Raw genomic sequence first — 24,778 nt, 5'->3', positions numbered from 1 at the left:
CCAGGCGCTGCCAGCGCCGCTCATGCGGGAGCTGCCCAGGACGCTGTGCCCGGCTGCACGGGCGGCTCCGCTCCCGCTCCCCTTGCCTTGAAATTTAGTATTCTTGTCTCACCCCACAGGGGTTCCTCAGCCGTCGGCTTAAAGGCTCCATCAAAAGGACAAAGAGCCAACCGAAGCTCGATAGGAACAGCAGCTTCCGGCACATTTTACCTGGCTTCAGGAGCGTGGACCATGAAAGGTAAGGGGACGTTTCGCGGAGGGTGTGGGAGAGAGGAAGATATTGATTTTTCCAGCTCTTGTTAAGATCTTTCTTTTCTTATTCAGAGCAAGGGCTGCGTCTCTGATAGAAGTAGACTTGGTTAATTGCAAAAGGGGTAGTTTTAATTTGTTGTTGAGGGTACGGTGCAAGCCCTCCCTTTTCAGGGTAAATTCCAGGTGCAGAGAAGCCTGACTGCTCTGCTTTCTTTTCCCCAATATATCCTAAATTGAGGCACCAGCGTATAAATAGCACCGAGGTGCAGCAGCCAGAGCCGACTGATGCAGGTGAGGGAGGGAGGGGAGGGATGCTCCCGCGCTGGACTGCACCGATCAAACTGGGTTACACACGGTAGGACCAATACCCTGGAACAATAACAACCATAATCTCCCCAAATCCCCGTCTCCCCTCACACACATCCGTCTCCATCCCGCCTTGGCTGCCGTCATTACACCGAGATGGAGCCTCGGCTGTGGCCGGAGCTGCTGCTCCTGCCCGAGCCATGACAGGAGCTCAGCCCAGGAAGGATGTGTTGCAGGGAATGTGCAGATGGATCTGATAAAGCATTTCACGTGGGATGGCCAGTATTGGAGCAAATTGCAAGTAAAATAGAAGAGAAATGAGATCTTTGAGATTCTTCAGCTGGTTAGAAAGTAGAACAGCTCTTTAGTGGATTTGTGTGTATTTATGTCTGTGTAGATGATGTTAGTGTGAGCATGAGACAGACACCGTTCAAGGTAAATTCATGTGTAAATTCACATGCAGATCAAGGTCATGGTTGGGGAAGACAGATTCCTTTACCAACCACGAACCAGTGGTTTGCTTCCAAAAGGAAGATCTTTCAACCTTACACAAATCATTTTGGAGACTGACAGAAATATTGAAGTGCTAGAAAAAGTCTGTCTGAAAATTCCTCCGGGCTGGTCATACCCTGATGTAACCAGTTCAGAGCAGAACAGTTTAATACACCAGGTTGGTACTTGAGGACCCACTGAATAAATGCTTCACTTTGAAAAGCAATGACAACTTACTTTGTTTTAGCTGTACTTATTCATTGCAGGGGCCATGAGCTTTTGAAGCTCAAAAACAACAATTGTCAATCTGGATTTTTCCTTACCTGACCTATCGCAGCCTCCTAAGCTTTTTTTCTTCTGGATTCTGCAGGTGAAATGATTGTGCTGGTTAGTGCCGAGTAAGATTTCAGGGATTACTGGCTGGGCAGACAGAGTTGTTTGATTCCTGTGCTGCAGTTTTCCCAAACGCTCGAAGTAGGGCACTGTGTTCCAGAGGGAGGCGAGCGGAGCCGGGTGCCGGGAATGTGCCCACGGTGCTGCTGACTGCTCCAAGAACAGGCAGATTAGGCAAGGTTTCCCTTCTACCTGGATAGTTTTGTTTCGTTCTGTGACTTGGCAGGATAGGACACGGGATTTAACTGTTCTGGCCAGCCCTGCAGCCAGAGTCATTTTCCCAAATTAAGCCTTGTAATTTCCCTGCCCTCCCAGCCCAGCAGCCCGGGAGCTGGCTGGGCTTCCTGAGACCCAGATGTACTGCAACTTCTCCTTAAAGAGGCTCGGGAATCCTGGAGTGCATTTGCAGTGTAGAGCTTAAAGGGTGGATTAGAGCAGAGGTGACACTTGGCAGCCTCGAATAACCAAGGATTTGCTTATATGAGTATGAGAAACTGAAAATGAATTATGCCTCTGATGCCCGAGACTAGACCTGTTAGGCAGGCATCTCTCAAAAATGCACTTCCTCTGTGATACACAGACATCCCTGAGCTGCAGGACACTGGGACTCAGAGCCTTTTGACAGCAGGCTCCGAGTCCCTCGCTGCCATGGCAGTGTCAGATCTGTCAGGTGAGCAGGAGTCCTCTGCAGGAGAGCTTGGCCTTAGGGACTGTTGCTCTCAGAGAGGTGAAAGCAAAGCAGCAGCTGGGCCTCTCAGTCATGCAGCGAGGCTTTGGTTACAGAAGATAATTTTATCTTTCTGAACATTCCCATCCCATTGTATGTGCACAATGTATATGAAAGAGCTCAGGTCTCTCAGATCATTCTCATGCATTTGCTGCTGTGCTTTTCTTGCTTGTAATCCAAGAACTGCTCCAGAGAAGCATTTGGTATTGGAATATTCGCCTCTTAAATATTTGATTCTTGACTCCATCTTGTATGGAAGCTGATTGTTCAGAAACCACTCCTCTGCTCTGGAAGTCACCATTATAACAGTGCTCTGTTCTGGAGTGTGGGCCAATTTTTGTGGGAATGCCACAGCAAAATGAATAGTGCAGTAAATTCAGTCAAAACACTCCAGGCTGAAATATCGAGCTACAGTAGATCCTAAATGCTTCTGTTACTTGGCTTCTTTGTATCTAAATGGGGCTGTTCCTGCCTCTTAGTTCCTTTTTCCCCCCTTCCTTGCATGTCCTGTTTGTCCTGCAGATGAATATTTGAAATACATGAACTGTTCACATGCATGTTCAGGCAGATAATGACACGGATGTGGTTTGTGTGTGGGGCAGAGAATGTAAACAAATATATTTCACTAAATTACTGTGGGGTTCACAGGGATGCATTTGGCCAAATTTTGCCAGTCTTGTGCATACTGGTTTTTTCCCTGTTACAGTAACAGTAATACCATTACTGATAGTAAAATAAGCAAAATCACAGCAAGTGTAACTGACCTTCTGTATGAGAGGTGCATTAATATGGTACAATGAGAGTATGTAAATATGGGATCTAAAGGAGGATTGTGGAATGAGTGTTCTTTCAATTTGCTGGCTGGTTATATTGCTTGTTAGAGCTAAAAAGGGTTCCAAGAAGTGGCTTTTTGCTAACAATGTCTCCTGCCTCCTGATTTATTGCAGCAGCTCACTAAGTTTTTATCATGGAGCACTGAATGCTTGGCTTTGTAGTGGCCTCTGGAATCAGCCACAAATCAAGCACTTGGCAGATGAATTTTTCTTAATTGGACCCACATTTCTCCTACAAAATTTGTGATGGAGAAAATTTCTGGGTTGGCCATGGAGCACAGGGCATACAGCCAGAGAAGGGAGAGAAGGTTGTTCTGCTGCAGTTGTTAATTATTGCTGGGGATGTATTGCTGATGATTTTCTGGTAGTGGCAAAGGTGATTTTACACCAGCACTGAGAGGGCAGGGCCACAGTAACGCTGTGTGGACAAGTGCATTCAGATTGTCTTGATTTGGTGAAAAATGGGTACTCTGGGTAACTCTGTGTTCTGATGGAATCCCTGGATTGATCATTGCAGGAGACACCTTTCCTCAGTGCAACTAGAATCCATTTAATGCTACTCTGGAGTACCAACATTTGTGATTATTTTGCAAGGTTTTTGTTTTTGTTTTTTATAATTCCAGAAGATAACGTTCTATTTAAGCTTTTATTGGCACTACAAAAGCCTGAACATATGGTTGATTGTTAAATGAGTCTCAGCCTTGGAAGGGGTACAGCCCTGCATTAATAACAGCAGCAACTTGCACTACTGAGACTTCCTCTTTAAACTCCTTTTTGTCTTTAGCCCATCCAAAATTTTGACTCTAACCCCCAGAGAGAAGAGGAATTACACAAGTCGTACTGCAGCACATTTAGTTTCTACTCTCGTGCCCATGCTGTCTGTTGTAGGAGCTTTCCATGTGCACAAAGCTTATTTTGGTGCACCGGGAGCTGATGCTGCTCCTGCAGCAAACTTAGTTTGGGAGTTCTTGGAGATCTAATTTGTTAAATCCCAACAAACCTGATATGCCAAATATTTTTAGGCAGGATGAAATTGGTTAAGTTTGCTGAGAATCTGGTGAGTGCTGCATGGTGAAGGATGAAGTTGCTCTATTTCCCCTGGAAATGGAAAGAGAAATGACTCATCCTGCAGAAGTAGGACACTTGCAGACCCCAGAACCACAGAGGGCTTTCAGATCTGTGTGAACAATGCTGGAGAGCTGCTGCCTCTTCTGGCTCCTGCTTCAATGGCATTATCCAGGGAAGCTGGCTGAGCAGGGAAACCTGCACCAGAGGGAACCCCCAGCAGGGTGGCACTGACACCTCACTACAGACAGCCAGGCTCTGGCTTTGAGTGTAATGAAGATATTGAGGGAACACCATGCAGTTTGTGTGTGGGAACCATGCAGCCCCACCAGCAGTGACTGAAATGCAGAATAAAACATCTTGCACAGCCGGGCACATCCAGCAGTGCCTCGTGTGACACTCCATGTCATTCATACCAGAGGTGGTGCCTGTCCCCACTCCCTCCACATCAGGGAACAGATTTCAGCAGAAAAATCAAGATTCAAGGACAGCCTCAGAATTCAGACTGTCCTCATGCAGTACCTGCATTTATACCAAGGCGGCTTTGTCCTGGAATAAGCAAATCAGCTTTTTAATGGGGTTTCTTTGCAAAATATTTCTTGAACCAGAAAGTTAATTACTGATCTCTAATTAGTGGCTGTGTTAAGAGGCTGGAGTAAAATCAGAGATAGATGCTTTGAAGGAGAGGTGCAGGAAGAAATTACCATTTCTTTGCATAAACTGCGATGTTCCTCTTCTCATGGTATCAGGAAGTTTAGACATTTTAAAAAGGAGAATGTTGTTAATGGAAAGAGGGCATTTTGAAAGGACTTTTCTGGAAGGCATTGAAAGAATAACTCCAAAAGGGACAGAGATGGATTGAAAGCAATGTGGGGCCTTTCAGCTCCTCCCAAGGCAGCAGCAAGGTCCCAACTGTTCCTCCTGTTAATTTGACTTTTGCAGATACCTGAGAACTTGTATCAGAGGCTGCCTGAGGTAGATGCATTCCCCATTCTCAAAGGATACAGGAACACTTTCCTTTATCCTACACATCTCAAACCAGCTTCCTAATTGAACAGGAGGTCGTGCCTAAAGCTTTCAGTAGAGACTGCATTAGCTCCTGGTAATTCTTCAAGTAATAATAAACGTCAAGGGAAGGGCTAAGAGGCTGGAATGATTTTCATAGAATCATGGCAGAATTTTCACAGCCTTTTCCCCAGTTCTGCACTGGCTGCTTCCTGCCAGCCCCGTGCCCCACGGGGTGCAGCCGGCGCATTGACTCGACTCGGAGCCACGGAGCAGAATTAGAAAATCCTTCCTGCTCGGGCATATGCAGCACTGCTGGGATAATTGGCTTCATGCATCTTACAATTAGCTTGCAAAAATATGTTTTGCATCCCTGACCTTTTCTCTATACGCAAGGCCATTGTTTCCCTGTCCTGCTTAATTACAAAATAGAGCCTTGTGTGAGGAGGGAGATGACATCGTTGGATCGTCGGCTCTAATTTGACGAGACATCGTAATGGGGAGTTTTCATACCGAGGGCACTGAATTAGTGTAGCGTGAAGCCACATTTCTGCAAACCTACTAAATAAGGAGAAGTTAATTTTCTGCTCTATCTTTTTGACATTTGTAATCAAAGCATTGTATTCCAGCTGCAGATGGTTAGCACATGAGGGATGTTTGGGAAATGCCGACAATCGCGAGCCATTGTCTGCGCGGCCGAGGATCAGGTTGATTAATGGATACAAGGATGCTCGCTTTCATTTTGCTGCTCTCCCAGCCTGAATACACTTTATTGACTTGTGTGGCCACTGCCTGGCAGCTGGGATGTGCTGCTGCAGCAGTGCACACCTCAGGGGTACAAGCAGAGAGCTCTGCTCGTGTCCCTGGAGCACAGGCTGAGCCAGGGTGACAGTTCCACTGAGCTGTGGCCCGTGGTGTCGTGATACTCTTCAGGTGGAAGGCAGATACTGCTACTCCATTGCCTCAACATTTTGTTTCCAAACAGACCATTTATTCTGACTTTGCCCTGGTGAGGTTTTCATGTGCATGAATTTCAGTGCAATTACATTAGCATTACTCTTCATGTCAATAACCTCAAAGGAAAAAAAGAGAAAGAAAATGCCATCACTGCAGCTTTTCTACCAGAGGATGCTTTCTATTCCTTCTAGACTCTTCTCTGCTTTTCCAATTATCATTTGTTTACAATAGATACTGAGATACTTCTATCCCAGGCTTAAAACATCCCCCTGCCATGGGCAGGGACACCTCCCACAGCCCTGAGCAACCTGCTCTGTGGAAGGGGGTGGAATGAGATGAGCTTTAGGGTCCCTTCCAACCCAAACCAGTCTGGGTTCTGTGATTCTGGCACACAATGAAAACTGTTCCTGATGAAACCATCACTCTTACACTGAGAGGAGCAGTCCTGCTCTCCCCAGCCCATTGCCCCCTCCCCACATGTTCCTCTTCCCATCACATGATCTTGGGAAGGGCAGCAAGTGGATTCAATGGGAAATTATTATTTAAGGGGTGATTTTCTGTTTGGTTGGAGCACTGAACCAGCTCCAGTAGCTGCAGAGAAGTGGGAAGATGGCAGAGCAGGGACTTTCCCTGTTTCTGGCATGTGCAGCTGTGATTAATGGGATGTAACTGTACTCTCAGTTTCTGCCCCTTGTGCTATGTGGGCCTGAGGGAAGGATGTCCAGTTGGCATCTGCCTCCAATTTTCATTTTCCTTGGAATTTCCCATCTCCTAGGAGAGATCCATTGCATGTTGGCTCACACTTTGCTGTCCTCTACTCTGTCATTTCTAGTGGCAATTAGTTTTAGCAATAAATGGTTTTCTCTCTTGGAAGGAAGGAAGGAATGTTTTTAAAAACCTTCTCAAACCAACTTCCGCTCTGTTCTTTATTGAAACCTTGCAGGACCTTGACTGGAAAATCTGTGTGAGGGATAAAGAGTTGCAAGTGAGCATGGAAGTGAGGTGGGGAAGGGTTCCAAGCCTTTGTTCAGAGCTGGGAGACGCCAGTGTCTGATTTGTGTTCCTTGTTATCCCAGCTCCTATTGCAGTGCTCAGGCCCTGAAATCCACTGATTGTAGCTGGAGGCAGCAGCTGGAGCTGGAGCTCACTGCTGGCTCTGACTTGTACCGAGCACTGCCTGTAATGATGCTCAGGACTTGTGAATACCAAATAACTCTGTCAAGTTCATCCATCAGCTCAGAGGGAAGGAAAACCAGATTGAAGAAAAAATATGCTTCCTCCTTACCGTGTTTTTTAATAAAACCTTAGGCTGTAGTGCCTCTGAAATGGTTATTAGTGAGATATCAAGTAGTTTGTTCACCTATGGATGTCTTAGGATAGTGATATCATGATGCTTATCTGGTTGGCAGTGTTTAAAATTCAAATCTTCAGTACAACTACAGAATGTCTCACTTAGGCTCTCTTCCACACAGTTCAGGTCTGGTGTGACAAAAAAAAGAAAAAAACTGATTTTAATTGAATTAAACCAATGCATTTTAGCTGGAATTAAAATGTAATTTGTTTAAAAATACTGAACTGATTTGAACCAAAGCCAGAAATACAAATTTAGCTTTAATCCACATGTGTTATATAAGTAATTATATGAGAAAGGGCTGTGGTGTGCCTTGTGTGTGATTGATAATGTGCAGGAGGATGGCATTCCCTCATTCCAAAGGGTGGAAATGCAGTAGGAATTAGAAAGCCAGAGCTGTTCCATCAGGCTGTGCCCTTTGCTCACATTTACAGATGTCTCTGGGATTAAGCTGCCCCCAGTCCAGGGGGGATTTCCCATCCCAGCCCCCAGTGCTGCCTCTCTGCAGGAATCCCTGTGCAGAGCAGGCCTGCAGCAGATCCCAAATGATTTCCATAACTCAGCTCTATGTACCTTGAATTATTAATATTTTGCTGTCCTGGCTGTGTGGGGAGATTTGTTCCATTAGGGATGTGTTTGTTGCTATATAGTAGCACTTTAGATGATGGGAACCCAGGGAGAGAGAGGGAGAAGGATTTCTATGTTAAATTCTCTTGGTGAGAGCAGAGAGAGAGAGCATTTTTACCAATGCCTGGCTCTGAGGATTGGAATGAAAGGCCCAGGGCTGTTGTTGTTCATCTTGGAGTCTGGTGTTTACCCTCTGCCTGGGCACCAAGCAGGGCCAAGTGCCACCAGCATGTGAATGGTTTCTCTCATGACATGGCAGTGTCTGTGATTCCCTGGATTGTGGCATCTCCTGCCTTTCCCCAGTGCTCCCAGGGAAGGTGGCAGTGGGAGCTGTTTGTGCAGTGGCCCTGTGGGTGAGCCAGGGCTTGTCCAAGGAGGTGCAGTCAGTGAGTGACACAGGGCCACATGCAGGGCGTGCCTTGCAGGGCACCCCGAGGCTCCCAGTGCTGTCCCTGAACAGGATATTCATCCACAGAGGCTCTGCAGGAACCTCTCCAGCTCCTCTGAATTAATTATTCACTGATCATCACTCAGACCTTATGGATTAGGGAGCAGGGCTGGCAGGGGGTGGATGGAAGATGGAGCAATTTGGATTGCAATTAGTGCTTCATTCCTTCCCTTGCTCCCTGTTTGCTTAAATTGGAGATTGCGTGTTAGCACCAAGCAAGGATTTACATGCCAGCAGTGGAAGTTCCCCGTGCACCAGAAACCAGCAAATCCACTGCAGTCCTTAAGCTTCCCCAAGGCATCAAATACTCAGTTTGAGAAGTTGAAATATCAGGGGAACATGTTTTGCTTAGGAAATGGTGTGAGGGAACAGCAGTGCCTGGTCTGCTGGAGCAGGGACTTCACCAGCCACATCCTCCCCTCACAACAACAGCATTTAGATGTTGTCTCTCTCCATCCTGAGGGAATGGCACAAAGCTCTGCCAGGGACGATTTAGGCTGGATTTCAGGAAAGGTTCTTCCCCCAGAGGGTGGTGGGGCACTGAACAGGCTCCCCCAGGGAATGGGCACAGCCCCAGGGCTGCCAGAGCTCCAGGAGTGTTTGGGCACACAGGCTGGGATTGTTGGGGTGTCTGTGCAGGGCCAGGTTTGGAGTGGATGATCCTTGTGGGTCCCTTCCAGCTCAGGACATTCTGTGGTTCTGTGAGCCCTTATCTCTCCCCTTGCCACTCCTGGAGTGTGCTCCTTGCCAGGAATCCTCTCTGGGAGAAGGGAAACCCATCAGGGTGAGCAGCCCCAAGGTCACCCCCAGCCCACCAGGGCTGTCCCACTCACAGCCAGTGGCAGTGGAAGTTTTGTCATTACAAGAGTTACCAAGAGTTGGGAACTCTGCTCCACCAGGGAGACTGTGTCTAATTTAGAAACCTCGAGGGTTTTTTTGATTATACCAGTAACCACAGTCTGGGTCACACTTTGCAATAATTATCCTGATGTCTGAGAGCTTGTTAGAACATCCCTGGAGGAAGGGGCCTGGTTGCATCAGAGGAGAATTTAGAGGTATATGCTGGCAAACCTTCAGCACTAGAGATTTATTTAAGTTAGTTCTTTTAATTGCTTTCCAGCATCCCAGTTCTGTTATAAGCTCTCTGAGCCATCTAGGGAAGTGAGTGTAGCTCACATTAATCTCCTCAATCCTTCTTCCTTTAACTAGTTACTCCCAGCTTCATTTACATGGGCATTTGAGCCCTACAGAGCAGGTAATAATTTTGATTCTGTTTAAACATGTTCTAACAGAAGATATAAGATAGGAAAAATCATCAGCTGACTGAAGCATTGGATTCTTTTTTAACTCTCATCTCTTAAGCGTGGCTTATGATCTTTGTATAACACTGCTGCCTCCCAAGTCTGTTGGCAGCTCTGTGATATGTATTCATAGAGCAATTCCAGTCCTTGAGTGAAGCCTGCAAGAAAAGGGCAGAGAATTATTTGTCTTTTTTTTTCATTATCACGGCCCTCTTGTACCTGCTCTGACACACACTTGAGAGAAGTTTGCCTTGATGCCTTTATAGCTGCAGCTCTCTCTGTACGGGGTGTCTCACCCTCGTTAGATAAAGTCACTCATGTTGAGGCTCTCCCTCACTTTATTAATCACAGTCCCAGCCTCTCACACAGCAGCAGAGCCTCCACACACCCTCAGGTACACACTGACAGCAGGGAGGGAGGAACACAGGGACTCCAGCATGTCCAAGGGGTGTCCCATCAGCCAGGCCAGCTCCCTGTTATTCCCTGCATTGGGAGCTTTGTTCTCTCTTCTGAATGGCAGAAAAAGTTCCATTGTCTTAAAAAGTAACAATAATCCTGTTTGAGTGGTGTGAAGTTTTTGGTCTCAATTACATCTCCTGTCAATGAGTGCCACAGACAGACACTGTCTGATACATAATTTATAGCACTGAGAGTTTTTAATCTAATAAAGTCCATTATCTTTCATCTTTCTTACCTATTCATTGGCCATTTTAGAAAGGACAGTAAATAGAAGCAGGCAATTCATTCCTGATTCTACCATGTGTCATTTGTGTCTCCTTTTTTTTTCCAGCTGAACTTGAATTGTTTTCCATGGTTTTTATCACTTTGAGCCATTCCCTACTCAGTGTGTTTGCTCATGTACAGTATTATGTTGTTGGAAGAAAATATTTTCTGCACCTTAAAAGCACTGGCAGGTGTGTTCTGGGCATGTGTGAGCAACAGGGCCAGAGACTGCAGGGCTCCCATGGGGACAGAGGCTCAGGGCTTCCTTTGGGACAGAGGCTCAGGGCTCCTGCAGGGACAGGAGCTCCAGGGCTCCATGCCCTCAGCCCAGGCGCATCATGAGCTGCTGCCTTTCCTCCAGCATCCCTTTCCATCCCTGAGACTCCTCATCCCTGCTGGTGTCAGAAGAACACATCCTCTTGTTCAAATGAAGGGATCTGGAGTCAGCATTACACAGAACAATGAGATATAAAATAACAGAGCCAATAATGATGGGAATCCCCCCACAGGATGGGAGTGCAGCCTCTGGAACAGCAGCTGCAGCAAAGACATCCAGGTTATCTGTGGCTGCTTTGTGCTGAGAGGGCTTAGGTGTAATGAGAGCTGCTGCATCCTGGGAACCTCAGCAATGAATAGTGACATTTTCCAATAACAGTTTCTAGAAATGGGAAAAAAAAAAACATCCTGTGTGTGAATGTGGCCCTGAAGGACAGCTCAGGGATCTCCTCTCTCTGCCTCACAGCTGGACTCAGGTCACCAGGCTGCTTTCAGGCAACCAGAAGTGACTCTTAATTGCTTCAGTCCTCTCTGAAAGCTCATCAATAATTTCCTGGGCTGGCTGTCCTGGCATTGGTGTTCTGAAACTCACGTTAGATTTGATTATTTTTTGAAATTAACATGCAAAGCATGACTTGACCTAAATAATTCCACCAGTCCAATTGTAAGTGTGAAGGTTTTGGAAATACCAAGTTCCCTTAAACATTTAAGAGAGGGATTTTTACAAGTGATAGAACAAGAGGAAATGGCTGACAGAGCACAGGGTTGGATGGAATATTGGGAGGGAATCCTTCTCTGTAAGGGGGGCACACCCCAGCACAGGGTGCCCTGGATCCCTGGCAGTGCCCAAGGCCAGGTTGGACGGGGCTTGGAGCAGCCTGGGACAGTGGAAGGTGTCCCTGCCGTGGCAGGGGTGGCACTGGGTGGGCTTTCAGGTCCCTCCCACCCCAACCCAGCCTGGGATTCTGTGATAATTCCACAGCCCCTGCTGTCTCCCAGCCCATTACCCTACCTGGGCATTCTCAGTGCTGCAGTGAGCCCCGGGCTGGAGCGGTGTCAGAGCTCCCAGAGCTCCTGTGCTCTATCACCTGCATCTTGGCACTTGGATTTCCTGCCTGTGGTGTGGTGAAACCACCACCCTGTCCCTGATAAGCTGAGAAGGCATCACTCAGCCCTGAGTGCTTCTGTGGACACTTTTCTTCCTCTGTCACGTTTTTCTTTCTGTAAATGTCAGTGCATAAAGAGCACAGGATTCCATTTGATTTGTGCTCCTGGTGTTTGGGACATAAAGAACAACACTTGGGTGTCAGTACAATATGTTGGAGGAAGTGACTCCTCCTAACTGTGTTCAACTCTAAAATTGAGATAACATAAAGAGATCTTCAAAACCCATTGGATGCCTCTGGAGATAAAATAGTTTGAAACAGTGATTACAGCTGTTCCTGGCATCTGACCATTATTTACAGCTATTTGTGAATCTTCAAAATCAGACTCATTTTGCCTGAAAAAGTCAACTGAGAAATCTTCATTTTTTGTTGAAAAATTACTTGGGTGACTAATGACCCAGAAAAAGTAATGAAATGCAGCAGTTTGTGGTGATGACTGAGGATGGGCTGTTTTGCCAGGGATTTTATCTACCATTTCCATCAGAAAGTGCACTGGGAAATGTTTTCTCTCAGTGCAGTGTGTCTCTGTGTAGCTGTTTGTTGTGCTGCTCCTGAGGTCACAGATCTCCCACTTTGCTGGGTCGGGGCATCCAATTTAGAGAAACCTCATCAGAACCACTTTAAAGGTTCCACATGTCCCTGCCATGGCTGGCTTCATTTTGCATTAACTGGAAGTCCACTGCTGGTAATTTTGGCCAGCAGTGCCCCCTCTTCCCAGAGCTCATCTTTGCACTGCCCTTTTCCGTGCTACAAGAGGTCACATTATTCCATGTCAGTAGATTTGTGGGAAAAGTCTGGCTTTTTCATTTATGGCCATGAGCTGCTGCTGCCGAGCTGGAACAAGCTGGGAATGTCCTCAGTGCTAAACTGTGAGATTGCATAATTATGGCTTACACAACAGCACACACAGGCAAACAAACCAGGGGCTGCTATGTGGGATGGAGCCTGTGTTGGACGGCTTTCAGCACTCGTGTTCCCTGCAGAAGGAGTTCCTGCTCCTTAATTTAGTAACCATAGATCTGATTTTCACTTTTCTGGAGAAGGTGGGTGGATTTGCTCAGAGTTTGGGGAATTTTTGCTTTCCCACTCTCCCTAGTGGCTCTGAAAGGTGGAGCCCACACAGTGCTTTCTATCGTGCCTGGCTCCATCGGGGAGTGGTTTTCCACCACAACAATTGGCAATTACGGTTCTTATTTTAAATAACATGAAAACAAAGCAGGCTGCTCCCACCCTGCACTCTGCAGATGGGCAGGGTTCTGAATCCTGCTGGAATAATCACTGATACTAATTATAGAATTCAGGGAAGACAGCAGGGCTGGACCAGGCTGGGCTGGGCTGGGCTGGGCCAGGCTGGACTGAGCTGGGCTGGGCCGGGCCGGGCTGGGCTGGGCCGGGCTGAGCCTTCCAGCATGAACTCCAAAGCAGCAAACCTCACTAATTTCTCTATTGTGATTTCTGCTCTTTGCTTTGTCTCTGTTTCCCTCCCCTTTGCTGCCCTTGCCCTTCCAGCACGGGAATGTGTAGCAGCATCGTAGTAAGTGCTTGAATGGCTGGAAAATCCTTTCATGGCAAAGATGTGATTGTTACTTATTTATTTTATTTTTGGTTAATACGACTGGAATACAAATGGGACTCTGGTGCCTAAGGGCCTTGCATTCTTCCAGTAATTCCTTATGACATGTGTCAGGTTCTGTTTTATTCAGGTGGGTGGTGTGATATTAAACAAGAAAGCAAGCTTGCATTTCTCTGCAGCTGTATTTATATGCACACTCCTGGCACAGAGCTGCTTATTAGGAGAATGTCATCTCCACACTGCCTGTACCTGAAACAGTCTGCAAATACCGTGTGGGCTTTAAGAGAAATCATCCTAAATCAATCAGATCTCCCAACAGCAGAGTGTCCTTCCTGCCTTATCCTTTGTCTGGGCAAAGATGAGGCTGCCAGAGAAGTTCCTTAAGCAATGCTGCAGCCAAAACAGTCATGTCTGAATGGAATATCGATTTTCTAATTGCTGTGCTGCTGTTAAATGAGTTGTTCTGGGGGAGCAGGGGGAAAGCAAACTCACATGCGTGGCTGGCTGGCTTTGCTTTGGCTCTGCTGAACACACCCAGGGTGTTAATGTGGGAAATACAGCAAGGGGAGGAAGGTGCAATCCTTTTTTTGTGTGGCACAGACATCGAGAGGGCAAATGACACTCACCAGTGGGACAGGCTTATTCTCTGACAAAGCACAAACAGCCCTTTGGCTTCAGACACCCGGGCTGCAGCCAGGGAGAGAACAAAATGCAAAGCAGAGGCATCTTATGCAATAGTCCCCGGGAGGGGGCTGCTGCTATCCATCAGCCCAGCTCTGCCTGAGCTGCTCCTCACACACACACAGGCTCCAGAGCAGCATCTGAGCCTCCCTGGTGCCTGTCTGCTGCTTATGGATGTGGCCAGATGTGCCTGGTACAGCTGTGCAGGGATGAGCTGCTGGGAGAGGTCAGCCCTGTGGCCATGGAGTCTCCACAAAACACAGGAGGGACCACCTGGAGAAAAGAACATCCCTGGGAAAGGGACGTACCTGGCAGAGAAACAAACTGGACCTCTCTGGCTTTTTTTTTAAAGCCTCTGGTCAGGCATTTTGGAAAGTTAAATGCAGTCCCTGTAGTGAAATCTTTATCACAAAGAATCTTCCTGAGACAATAGAAACACTTATCAGCCACATCTAACCAATAAATAATATTTCTTAATATAGTTTCAGAAAATGCAGCATATGTTTATGTGTTCAAACACATCCTCTTAGAAGAAAAATAGCTTTTTTATTTTTCTGAAGATTAAAATGCCAAATCAACTAATTACTTTTCTTTGAAAACCTCTACCACATAAAACACACACACTCTCAGTGAACTAAATTGATTTATATTCCACCATTAATTCTTTAAAGCCCATAATTTGCAGAACAACAAAGCTGGTTGGAAAATGTGCCCTATTAAGGGACAAACAGCTTTCTGAGCAAGATGGAAATATGTTGGCATGGAAAAGAAACGTGGGTGCAGCTGAGGCTGGGGCAGCCAGGGGCTGTGCTGGGGCACAGCCAGGGACTCCAGGCAGCCCTGGGAGAGCCTCTGAGCTGCTGTGCAAAACCCTGCAAAATTCCCTGAGGTGGGAATCAGCCTGGGGAGAGCGAGGTCCATGTCCACCCAGCTGGGACAGTCACTGTTCTCCATGTGAACATCTTTTCCCAAGCTTTTGGATGCTCTCCTGGTGTTCCTGCTCTTCAAGGCTATGTCTATAATTTAACTAGGTGCCATGACCTTTCCCTTTGGGTGGGGCTTCTATTGGCTTAAATATCTGAAATTTCTCCTATGTCTCCATTGGTCTCGTTTGCATTACTCATGGAAGGTTTTATTTTTTATTATTGGGACAGTCTAGGAAACTGGAAATAAAATTACGTTTGGGTTCTTCCAGTAAATGCATCAGTGACTGGAATCAAGACCTTGGTAATGAAATTGGAATTTGTCTGTTGCTGTTTTGGGGTAGTAATAAGATGACAATAGAATGATCCAGGTACAAACTGCTGAGGTTTGGCTGATGAATGAGATGTTAGATGAGGGAGTGTCTGCCAGGAGGGCTTGGAGTGAGTGCATGGCTTGGAAGTGGAACTGGAGGCTGAGAGGGTCCCATGTTTGAATTCTGCTCCTCCTTCCCCTGGATTTCAGGTGGGATTTCAGGTGGGCTGCCTGCAAGGCTTGGGGCACTGCATGTTTTTTATGGAAACCTTCTGTTTGTTCCCTGAGATGGGAATCTGTCAGACACTGAATAAATGCAGGCAGGGCTGGCAGGGAGGTGTTACAGCACAGGAAACTGAAACACAGTCTTAAACAAATTAAAAAGATGGTAATTAACCAAATGAATTTCATCCTGGAGATAATCAGACGAATATATTTAGAAGGAAAATAATCCCAATTCTCAGAAAACAGTAATTAAAATATACTCATTTTTGGGAATGGTTAACAAGCTAAATTGGAGGCAGCAAAGTAGGCTCGGGCCCTGGTGGCTGCTCCTCGGGACAGCTCTGACAAGGCCCTGGTGTGTGATCTGAGCACAGCCCTGGCAGCACCAGCCAGAGCTCAGGGAGCAGCTCTGGCTGGGGAAGGATGAGTTCCTGAGCTGCTGCAGCAGTGTGGAGCACAGGCAGGGCTGATATCTGGGTCGCTGACAGATAACAGAGCATGCATTTCATAACCTGTGCTTCCGAGGTGTCAACAGGGGGAGGGGGAAGAATTTAAGTTGGATAATTGATGGGTAAACAGGAGACAAGGTGGGGAGATGCAGCACCCAGGCCCTGGGAATGCACCTGCCTGCAGCCAGTGTCAGTTGGAGCAGGCTGCCTGGAGAAGCAGGGAGAGCTGCCCAGCCCTGCCCCTGCCCTGCCTGGAGGATGTGCTGGAGGAGCCAAGCAGCCAACAGGTCTCTCCTGCTTCCCAGGGGCACCAGAGGATCCCAGGGCGGGTCTGAGAGCAGGGGGGTCGTGGGGAGCAGGGGGAGGATGTCTGGGGGTGTCCTGGCATGGGGACAGGGTTTGTTCTCTGGGGATCTTGGTGCTTTCCTTTGGGGTCTCTGTGTCAGCTCAGCTGCTGCCTGTCAACACCAGAGATGGGCATTGTGCCCACACAATATTGACTTGTTCCAGGACATTGAAAGCTACAGAGTTTGGGGGATTTTTGGCCTTTCTAATAGTTGGATCTATTGAAGAGGAAGTGGTTAGATAGAGCACAGAACTAGAAAAATAATGCATTTGTTTCCCAGAGTAAATTGTTTTTTCAGGTTTTAGTCCATGAAACACAGTGTCAAAACCTCATTGGGAAGTTTGTCCCTTTTGGGTTCTGGATGGGCAGATGAACCTTCTCTCCTCTCCCAAATATGGATAAATACTGTTTTTCTAGGAAACACCCAGCTGATCTGATCATAGTGATTGTGATTTGACATCTGTGTGCACACACAATAATTACATTGATCTAATTTATTACTGAAACTGCCAGTAGGTGAATCGATGGTTGATGAGGAGCAGAGTGTTTGGGTATTCATTTCATTTTCTTATCAAAATGCCTGCAGAGAGGACAGATCATGCTGGGATCCCTGGGAAACAGACCTCTTCAGGGTTCTGCAGTTTTTACCTGTCCAGTAAATGGACTGAAGGTGGAGAATGCCCTTGAAAGGAGCTCCATCCCCACAGGAGCCTGGACATTCCAAAGGGCGGCTGTGGGAAGGCAATTCCTGTCCTCAGTGTCTCAGATGGACTCAGCCCCATGAAATAATCTGTTAAACAAGCTGCTCCTAGGACTATTAATGAACCTGAGATCCTTAAATTGCATATTAGGGGGTTTCTGTTGGATTAAGCCGTCTGCACAGCACAATGCTCTTAACTGGAATTTATCTGCATGCAAGAAAAGAGCTAAAAGCTGAATTAGAAAGAAAATGCCAATAGTAACCACTTAAATTAGCATGCAGATTTATAATCTCTAATAGTGGCTATTCTTTCAAAGAGTTTATATATTTTTTGCCCTCCTCCAAACTTTAAATATTTAATTTTACATTTATATTTTTGGTCTTGCACCATCTAAATTTACAGCTCTGCCTAACAGCTCATCTGTTGAGGTGCTTCACTGTAGCCTTGTCTTGTCTAAAACAACAGAGCCAGAGTTCTTGTCTAAAACAGAATTAGTGATGCAGAGGAACTGACTGTGGGGGTTGAAGATAATACTGGTGGTGGGAATTTAGTGTGAGAGCTTGGAAAATGGGGCTGGGAATGACCCCTTGGATACCAGAAAGCAACAAAATCTGTGCCCCCCCCTCTCGAGCCGTCCCTCCAAGCCATCCATCAGTCAGAAACTGTGGGTGCCAAACCGCTCAAAAGTAACATTTAATGAATAGGAATTCTGTGCTCTTGAAATAAATAAATAGCCCCATTTTCCATCTGTTTCTGCAGCACACTGCCCCTCACAACCTCTTGTTAGAGAAGGACTCTTTCAGGCTGGTGTGTTTTCCTTCCCCAGCTAATTATGCTCGGTTGAAGTGGGTGCTCCTGATTCACCAGTGACTGTCATTTAGGGAGTTGGGAGAGATGCAGAGTTTCATGGAACCCTTTGTGACCTTAGAATGTAGCAGACATTTTTCTTATTTTATTTTTTTTTTAAGTTTGAATTCTTCAAAAGAAGACCTTGAGCCCTGCTCAGATTGAGCCAACTCTGTCTTGCAGTCATTAAAGATTCAGTAGCACCTTTTAAGTCCATGTTAGGAAATTCAGATTTTTCAATTTAGTCAAGCTGTGTCTCCTTTTCAAGTACTACACTGCTCAGTTTTGAAGGTCTTCCAGGATTTCCAGTTGCTTCTTGCAGAGCAAGAGCCAGAATGTGTTGTTTTAATCTCACACCTCAGGACTGCCTGTGTTCCATGGCTGAGCTGCCTGCAAAGGTAAAAATGTCACCCAGGCTAAGGAGGAGTCCCCAGGTGAGCAGGGTATTTCTGCTGTGCTGCTGGAGTCCTTTCTGAGCAGGGCTTGGTCATTTATCTCTTATTTGTTTATTTCTGTGTTTGGGATTGGACCAGAAGCAGAAATCTCTTCTCTCTAAGGGCTCATAGCTTTTAAACACTGAAGGTTGAAGCTCCTCGTTGTGCTGATCTAAACTGCTGAGCTAAACTGAGTGTGCTTTGAAATCTGCTTCAAGGTCTGAACTTTGTTAAGTGGCCCTTTCTTTGTTTTGTCTTAAGAGGGGGAAAACTCTAAGCCTCTGAGTGGATTCATAGTCACACTTTAATTAATCATATCTTTACAGCATGCTGCCAGCAATTGTGGGGAGGAAGGAGATGCCTCTAATCCAAATTCACAACAACAACAAAATAAATGCACTGGAAATATCCCTGGCCAATAAACTGCCTCATCCTCTAAGAAATAACACTTCCCACAGCCCAAACACAGGAAAACTGATGGGAAGCAGATTTCTTCCACCCTCATCCCAGTGAAACAAGGCGTGTTAGTGAAGCAGGAGTGCCAGCAAACCCCTCTGTGTGACGCTGCAAAGCTGCTGTTCCCCAGAGCTCAGCCCCTCTGACTTTTCCTTTCAGTCTTGCAGCTGCTATTGGCTTCTTAATGTGCTCCAAAACACTGGAGACAGGTTTTTTCTCCCTCTTTCCAAATGGTTTCATTTAGTATTTATTAATGATGTTTAGTATTTATTAATGACATCCGGAGGACTGGTGGATTGTGTTGTGGTGGCTGCAGCAAACTCCAGGGCTGGGTGCAGGGCAGGGAATGATCCAGAGCTCTGATCCCTCCCAGCTCCTGCCTGGGAGCAGCCCCTGCCACTCCTGGCGGGGCACAGTGCCCTGGGTGACACCAGGCAGCTCTGGCACAGCGGCACGAGGGGCAGCTTTGGGGCATTCAGTCCCTAGGGGCCTTTGAAACTTGGATTTTGGGGCTGTATCTGAGAGATTAATCACACAAAGGTCTTTATGGGCTGCCACAAGCTGTGAGTCACCAAACTGAACATCCAGGTTGTTTGCAGCCTTCAAACACAAAGATTCCCTCTCAATACTGTCCTTGGCTCCAGCCACAGCTCGGGGCACTTGCCCTGTGCAGCTTTTCCAGAACCTCCTCTGATTCACTCCATGCTAATAACTTCCCCCACTTTCATAGGATTATTATATAACTTTGACTGCTTTGAGTTTTCACTACTTAAAAGCCAGGACTTTATTTCTTTCCTTACTTCTATTTTTCCCCTTTCTGTGTAGCAAAAATGTAGAAGAAAAGTCTTGAAATGGTGTCATTGAGTAGGCAGAGACAGAAAAAGCTTCCTGTATTTACAGTTAAAATAGTAAAAACAATATTTTAAGACTCTTCACCCAGTTTTGGAGATGAACATGCAAATCTCTGTCATAGTGAAATATGCATAGAGATGTTTTTAAACTTTTGGTTACTATTATTATTGTTTCTTTCATCTTTGCTGGGGTGTGGTAACAGCAGTGTCACGCTCGAGCCTGCCGTGGGTTTTCTCACACAGAGAGTGATTTTCTTCTGTGAATGGAACATAAGTTCTGCTTAACCCAGAGAGAACAACATGCTGAAACACAGAACTGCTGCCATTCCTGGTGGGAACGTTTGTGCCATGCAGGGAACTGGGGGGCAGTGGGGGCTGGACCTGGCAGTGGAGACACACCTGAGCCTTTGGTGCCTGGGGTGCAGGTCCCTGGGCAGGGCAGAGGGGCAGCTGCTCCAAAGACTTCCTGGTATCTTTTCACTGCTCCAGGCAGGAGGATTCTTCCCTCTTGCCCCCCAGAAAATTATGTTTGATCTGATCCAGTTGCCCCTATTTGCCTTCTTCTGTGAAGTTCTGGTTTAATGAGTTCAGGAACATCAGTAAATTTTAAATTAATTTCAAGTGCAGTTTGAAAACAGAGCTGTGACTATCAGGTATATGGGTATGTGAAAGATCCATGTGACCTTTAGAGTATTGCCTTGCCTTTAAATTAACTTTGACTTGCACAAAAGTAAAGATTTTCTATGGGTTTTATTTTTGGGGAGTTTAAATCCTTTAAGCTATTTGCCATTGTCAGTTATGTTTTTTAATCAGTCTCCTTGTCTGAGGACTTCTTCCCATCTGATTTCCAGTGCTGGCAGTGTCAGCTCCCATTAGAAATACAGAGCCTGGCACGTCTCACATTCCCTTGAACAGCTTTAGCTTAAAGTTTTGGTGCTGGGAGGGAATGCTGAGAGCAGAGCAGATGCTTTTTAAAATGCTCCCTCTCTGGGTTTGTCCAGAGCAGATAAACTCACTGTGTGCAGAGGGAGAGTGTGGCCATGGAAGCAGAGAATCTGTCCCCCATGGAAGCAGAGAATCTGCCCCTGGGCCCGAGGGGCTGGGACAGGGGGGTCACCGTGGGCTCTGAGCCCTGCCTGGGCTTGTGTGGCTCCACACACCACAATTCCCATCCTCCTGCCTTTCCAGGGATTTGCCTGTTTGTTTCCTCAGAGCTGCTGGAGCACATTCCCACCATAGGTCAGGGTGTCCTTTATTGAGTTGTGTAAAAGAGTTGGACAGGTAATAACAAAAATTTGGCCAGGGTGCATCACTGGTGTTACTCAGGCAGCGCTGCTGGAGCTGCACCATTTCCCCCCTTCATTTTCTCCTGTAGTTTTCTCCCAGTCAGTTGTCTCCATTCCCATCCAGATGTAATTTTCTTTATACTTTTACCTGAGGCCAGCAAATGGAAACCTCCCATTCTTCCTAGGGTAAGTGAAACTTCACAGTCCTTCACCATAGAAACCAAATTAGTTCCCAGTATTTAACTTGCCTCAAAGTCCAGATGCTCTGTTTGCCTGTGATTTTTTGGGAAGGCTGCAGCCTAATGTCTCTCTCCATTGTGGCCAAGGCAGAAGGAGGCTGGCAGCATGGAGGGGGACCAAGCAGCCAGAAACATTGTTGTGACCAGGGCTGTGCCACAGTCAGCAGTGTGTAGATATAGATATAGATATAAATAGATTTATCATCAGGCTATTGATCCTGCTCTGTGCACAGCCCTCCTCACAGCACACCAAGACAATCATACCTGCCTACAGAAATCACAGCAGGGAGCAGCTCCCTGACAGTGCTTTTGGTCATTAACCTTGGAGTCTCTAATGTCATTTTAGCCCAGGCAGTGGGTGACACCACAAATAACCAGCCCAGTCCATCCTGGGGTCTGTCCCCTGCCAGGGCAGGGGTGCAGCTCATCTCAGCATCCTCTGTTGTGAGGAGAGGGGCTGGTTCTCAGCACGGTGTGCTCCACCTGGCTGCCTCCTGCCTGCTTAACAAATTGTGCTAATTGTCCAGGCAGAGCCCTGGGAGCCGGGATACGCCTGCGCAGGGGAACCGCAGCCGCCATCTGTGCCCACATCCCCCCTGCTCCAAGGAGCTGTCACTGGAGTCTGCTCTGAATAATTCAGGCTCTGAGCTGCAATTTGTAAGATAAAGGGAAATAGAAAGTGCCTGTGGCTGTGTGCAGTGGCAGTAACTCTTCCTCCCGAGGTTCCATGTCCTGGCAGAGCCTTCAGGAGTGAGCAGGGCCGGAGCCCCCAGCCCAGCTCTGCAGCGCTGTCCCTGTGAGCACCTGCACACAAATGCTCCTGCTGGCAGCTCACTCCTGCTCCTGCCTTTGCCCACGTTCTGGGTTTTCCCCCATTGCTTCCCTCCCATGGACCGTGTCATTCCAGTGGTGAGCTCCTGCTGGAAACAGCTGCAGGAATGTGAAAATGTGGCAGAATGGAGCTCAACTCATTTTAGCTCCTCTCTGGGAAATTCTTTAACTTCTGTCCTTTCACAAACTTGCATTCAGTGCTGTGTAACCCACCCAGCCTGACACAACTGAGGCAGAGGGAAGGAAGATCTGGTGACTTCCTTTCTTTCACAGTCAGGGCTGAAGGACTGCAGAGCCCAATCCACCCCACCACGTCTTTTCCTTTATTTGAATCCATGGATACCTGTCACAATATTTCTCTGAGCAGTATTTCACTTCATTAGGTTGCATTGTTAACTGTGAAGGTCCTGTCAGTTTTTATCTATTGTTGCCTGCCAAGTGTTTGAAACAATCAGAGGTAAATTATACAGCTCTTTCCTTAAGCAGCCACGTGGCAGTTTACTGAGGGGCACACAGTGGCACAGGATTAACACAGAGAAGTTACAGGGTAAGGAACAGGTTGAGGTTTTGCATCAGCAAAGGGATGGTGCCTCACTGCTTTACACCTGCCCTCCCCAGGGACACCTCCTGCTTGGGGTTTGGCTGCTTCTTGCTGCCCCTTCCCTCCCTCCACCCCAGCCCTGCCCCAAACACCCATCCCTGCACAATCCTGGAACCACAGAATGCTTTGGGCTGGGAGGAACCTTAAAGCTCACCCAGTCCCAGCCCCTGCCTGGGCAGGGAACCTTCCATGGTCCCAGGTTGCTCCCATCCAAGCTGGCCTGGAACACCTGTGGAGCGTTTTTTCAGTGCTGTTACCTTGCTGTGCTTTGTAGACCCAAGAACTGTGCAATGTTAGGCTGTTCCTAGGGTAAAGTGATGAGGCAGAAAGTCTTCGAGGCTGCTGAGCCATTCCCATCAGGATCAGCAATTTTCTGTGGGGAGACAGAGATTCGTTCCTCATCTCAAGGAGGGCTGTGAGGAAGCTGTTAGCCTTGATTCACTCAAGTGCTTCTCCTCAGGAAGACATTAAGCTGTCCCTAAGTGTTTTGCTAAATAGAGGAGACCTTATTGCAGGAAACTTTAAAGGCACATTTTACAGCTTAAATCTACCTCTGAATGAGCCTTGCTGACAGAAATAAAGGGAATAACAGACTGATGCATGCAGAGTTGTCTCATGATTTTTAAAACATAAGGTCATCATTTACAAACTTGGCTCCTTCAAGTTAGGGATTCAAATGCTTATGTAGGTACATAAATAAGTGGCCTAGTTTTCTGGGATGCTGAATCCATTAAAATCAATGGAAATTTTGCATCTCTGAATAAAATGTCACTTATTTTGCTAGCTAATTTTAGGTACCCAAATACAGAAACTTTGATCTAAAAGAAAAAGATTTTTTTAAAAGCTGCTGACTTTTTGCCATGCTTCTGAAACACCAAGCTCCTGTGTTGGTGTTCCAGTTCCTCCTTGAGGCCTGGCCTTTGGGGGAATGCAAAGGAAATCTGGATTGAGTCCTGCATGAAGAATTCACCTGGAATCACCTCGCTGGAGAAGAAGGAAGGTCCTCACCTGTGGAGTGTGCAGTGCACCCCATCCACTCTGTTCAGAGCCTGGGCCCAGGGAGAGGATCCAGCAACACAACAAGTCCAAGCCTGCTGTAGCAATCTCCCCATGGGATCAGGAATTCCTGTAAAGGCATTTTTGGTGTCATCACGTTTGTCAGGCCAGATACAATCTCGGTGCATTATCCCTGCACAGAAGTTGCCAGGTTGTGACTTGTTTTCCTGTTGGATCTGACCAGTGCTGCTAAGGTCAGTGTGGTTGCAGTAAAATGAAGTGAGAGATCTGTCACATGCTTTGAGCTTGAGTTTTATAGCACTGAATATAAAAAAGGAGAGGGGAGAGTGTCCTTTTGTCCTGTGAGGGCACTGATTTTCATTGCCTGCTACTGCTGTGCACGGGAGCTGCAGAACATTCAGGCTGAAATTCTACATCGAGGACTTTGCTCCTAATGAATTCCATCTCCTGAAAGTGAGAGCTTCTCTCTTTAGCATTTGTGCCTCGCACTTGATCCACAGCTTTTGTGCTGCTGCCCTGATGGTGTCACAGATATCCCTTCTTCTGGCTCTCCAGCTTCCCAGCTCCAGCAGCATCATGTTCAGGTTGCTTTTCCCCTTCCCTTCCAGCCTCAGCACATTTTCCACACTGTGTATCCTATCCTGAGCTCCTCAGTAGTTTTCTCCTGTATCTTCTTCCTTCCCTGACTCTGGGTTTCATGTCATCTTTGTGCCTTTTTGTCTGACAGTGTCTGTATTTGGAAACCAGAGCCTGTCCCTCCCACTCACAGCACTCTCCATTTGCCAGGCCCCTGATCCTGGTCCAGATCCTCCCTGAAGCTGTGGCTGGCCCAGCCTTGGAAGTGTCCACAGCCGGGCTGGACAGGGCTTGGAGCAACCTGGGATAGTGGGAGGTGTCCCTTCCACTCCAAACCATTCTGTGATTCTGTGAAAAACCATTCCTCCCTCTGGACCTGATCTCCACATCCACTGACCTGGGCAGTTCTGTTCCTGTCCACATCACCTGATTCCCACTTAGATCCAGTCGTGTCTTCTCCTGCTCACAAAGCCCCCTCTGTGAAGAGTGAAGGCCGTTAACTCCGTGT

At 47.0% G+C, this 24,778-nt stretch overlaps 1 protein-coding gene across 1 annotated transcript in view; it reads left to right on the top strand.

The window, feature by feature from the left end:
- DAB2IP (DAB2 interacting protein) overlaps positions 1 to 24,778 on the top strand; it is a 106,473-nt gene that overhangs the window by 16,553 nt on the left and 65,142 nt on the right. Inside the window, exon 2 of the mRNA XM_031057272.1 lies at positions 120 to 238. Within this exon, the coding sequence (XP_030913132.1) occupies positions 120 to 238 (119 nt within the window). The remainder of the gene's footprint in view (positions 1 to 119; positions 239 to 24,778) is intronic.

This window comes from Geospiza fortis, unplaced genomic scaffold, assembly GCF_000277835.1.
Source record: "Geospiza fortis unplaced genomic scaffold, GeoFor_1.0 scaffold27, whole genome shotgun sequence".
Classification (NCBI taxonomy): Eukaryota; Metazoa; Chordata; class Aves; order Passeriformes; family Thraupidae; genus Geospiza; species Geospiza fortis.
Note: the sequence above shows the minus strand (reverse complement) of the source record. Positions and strands in the feature narration are given on the sequence as shown.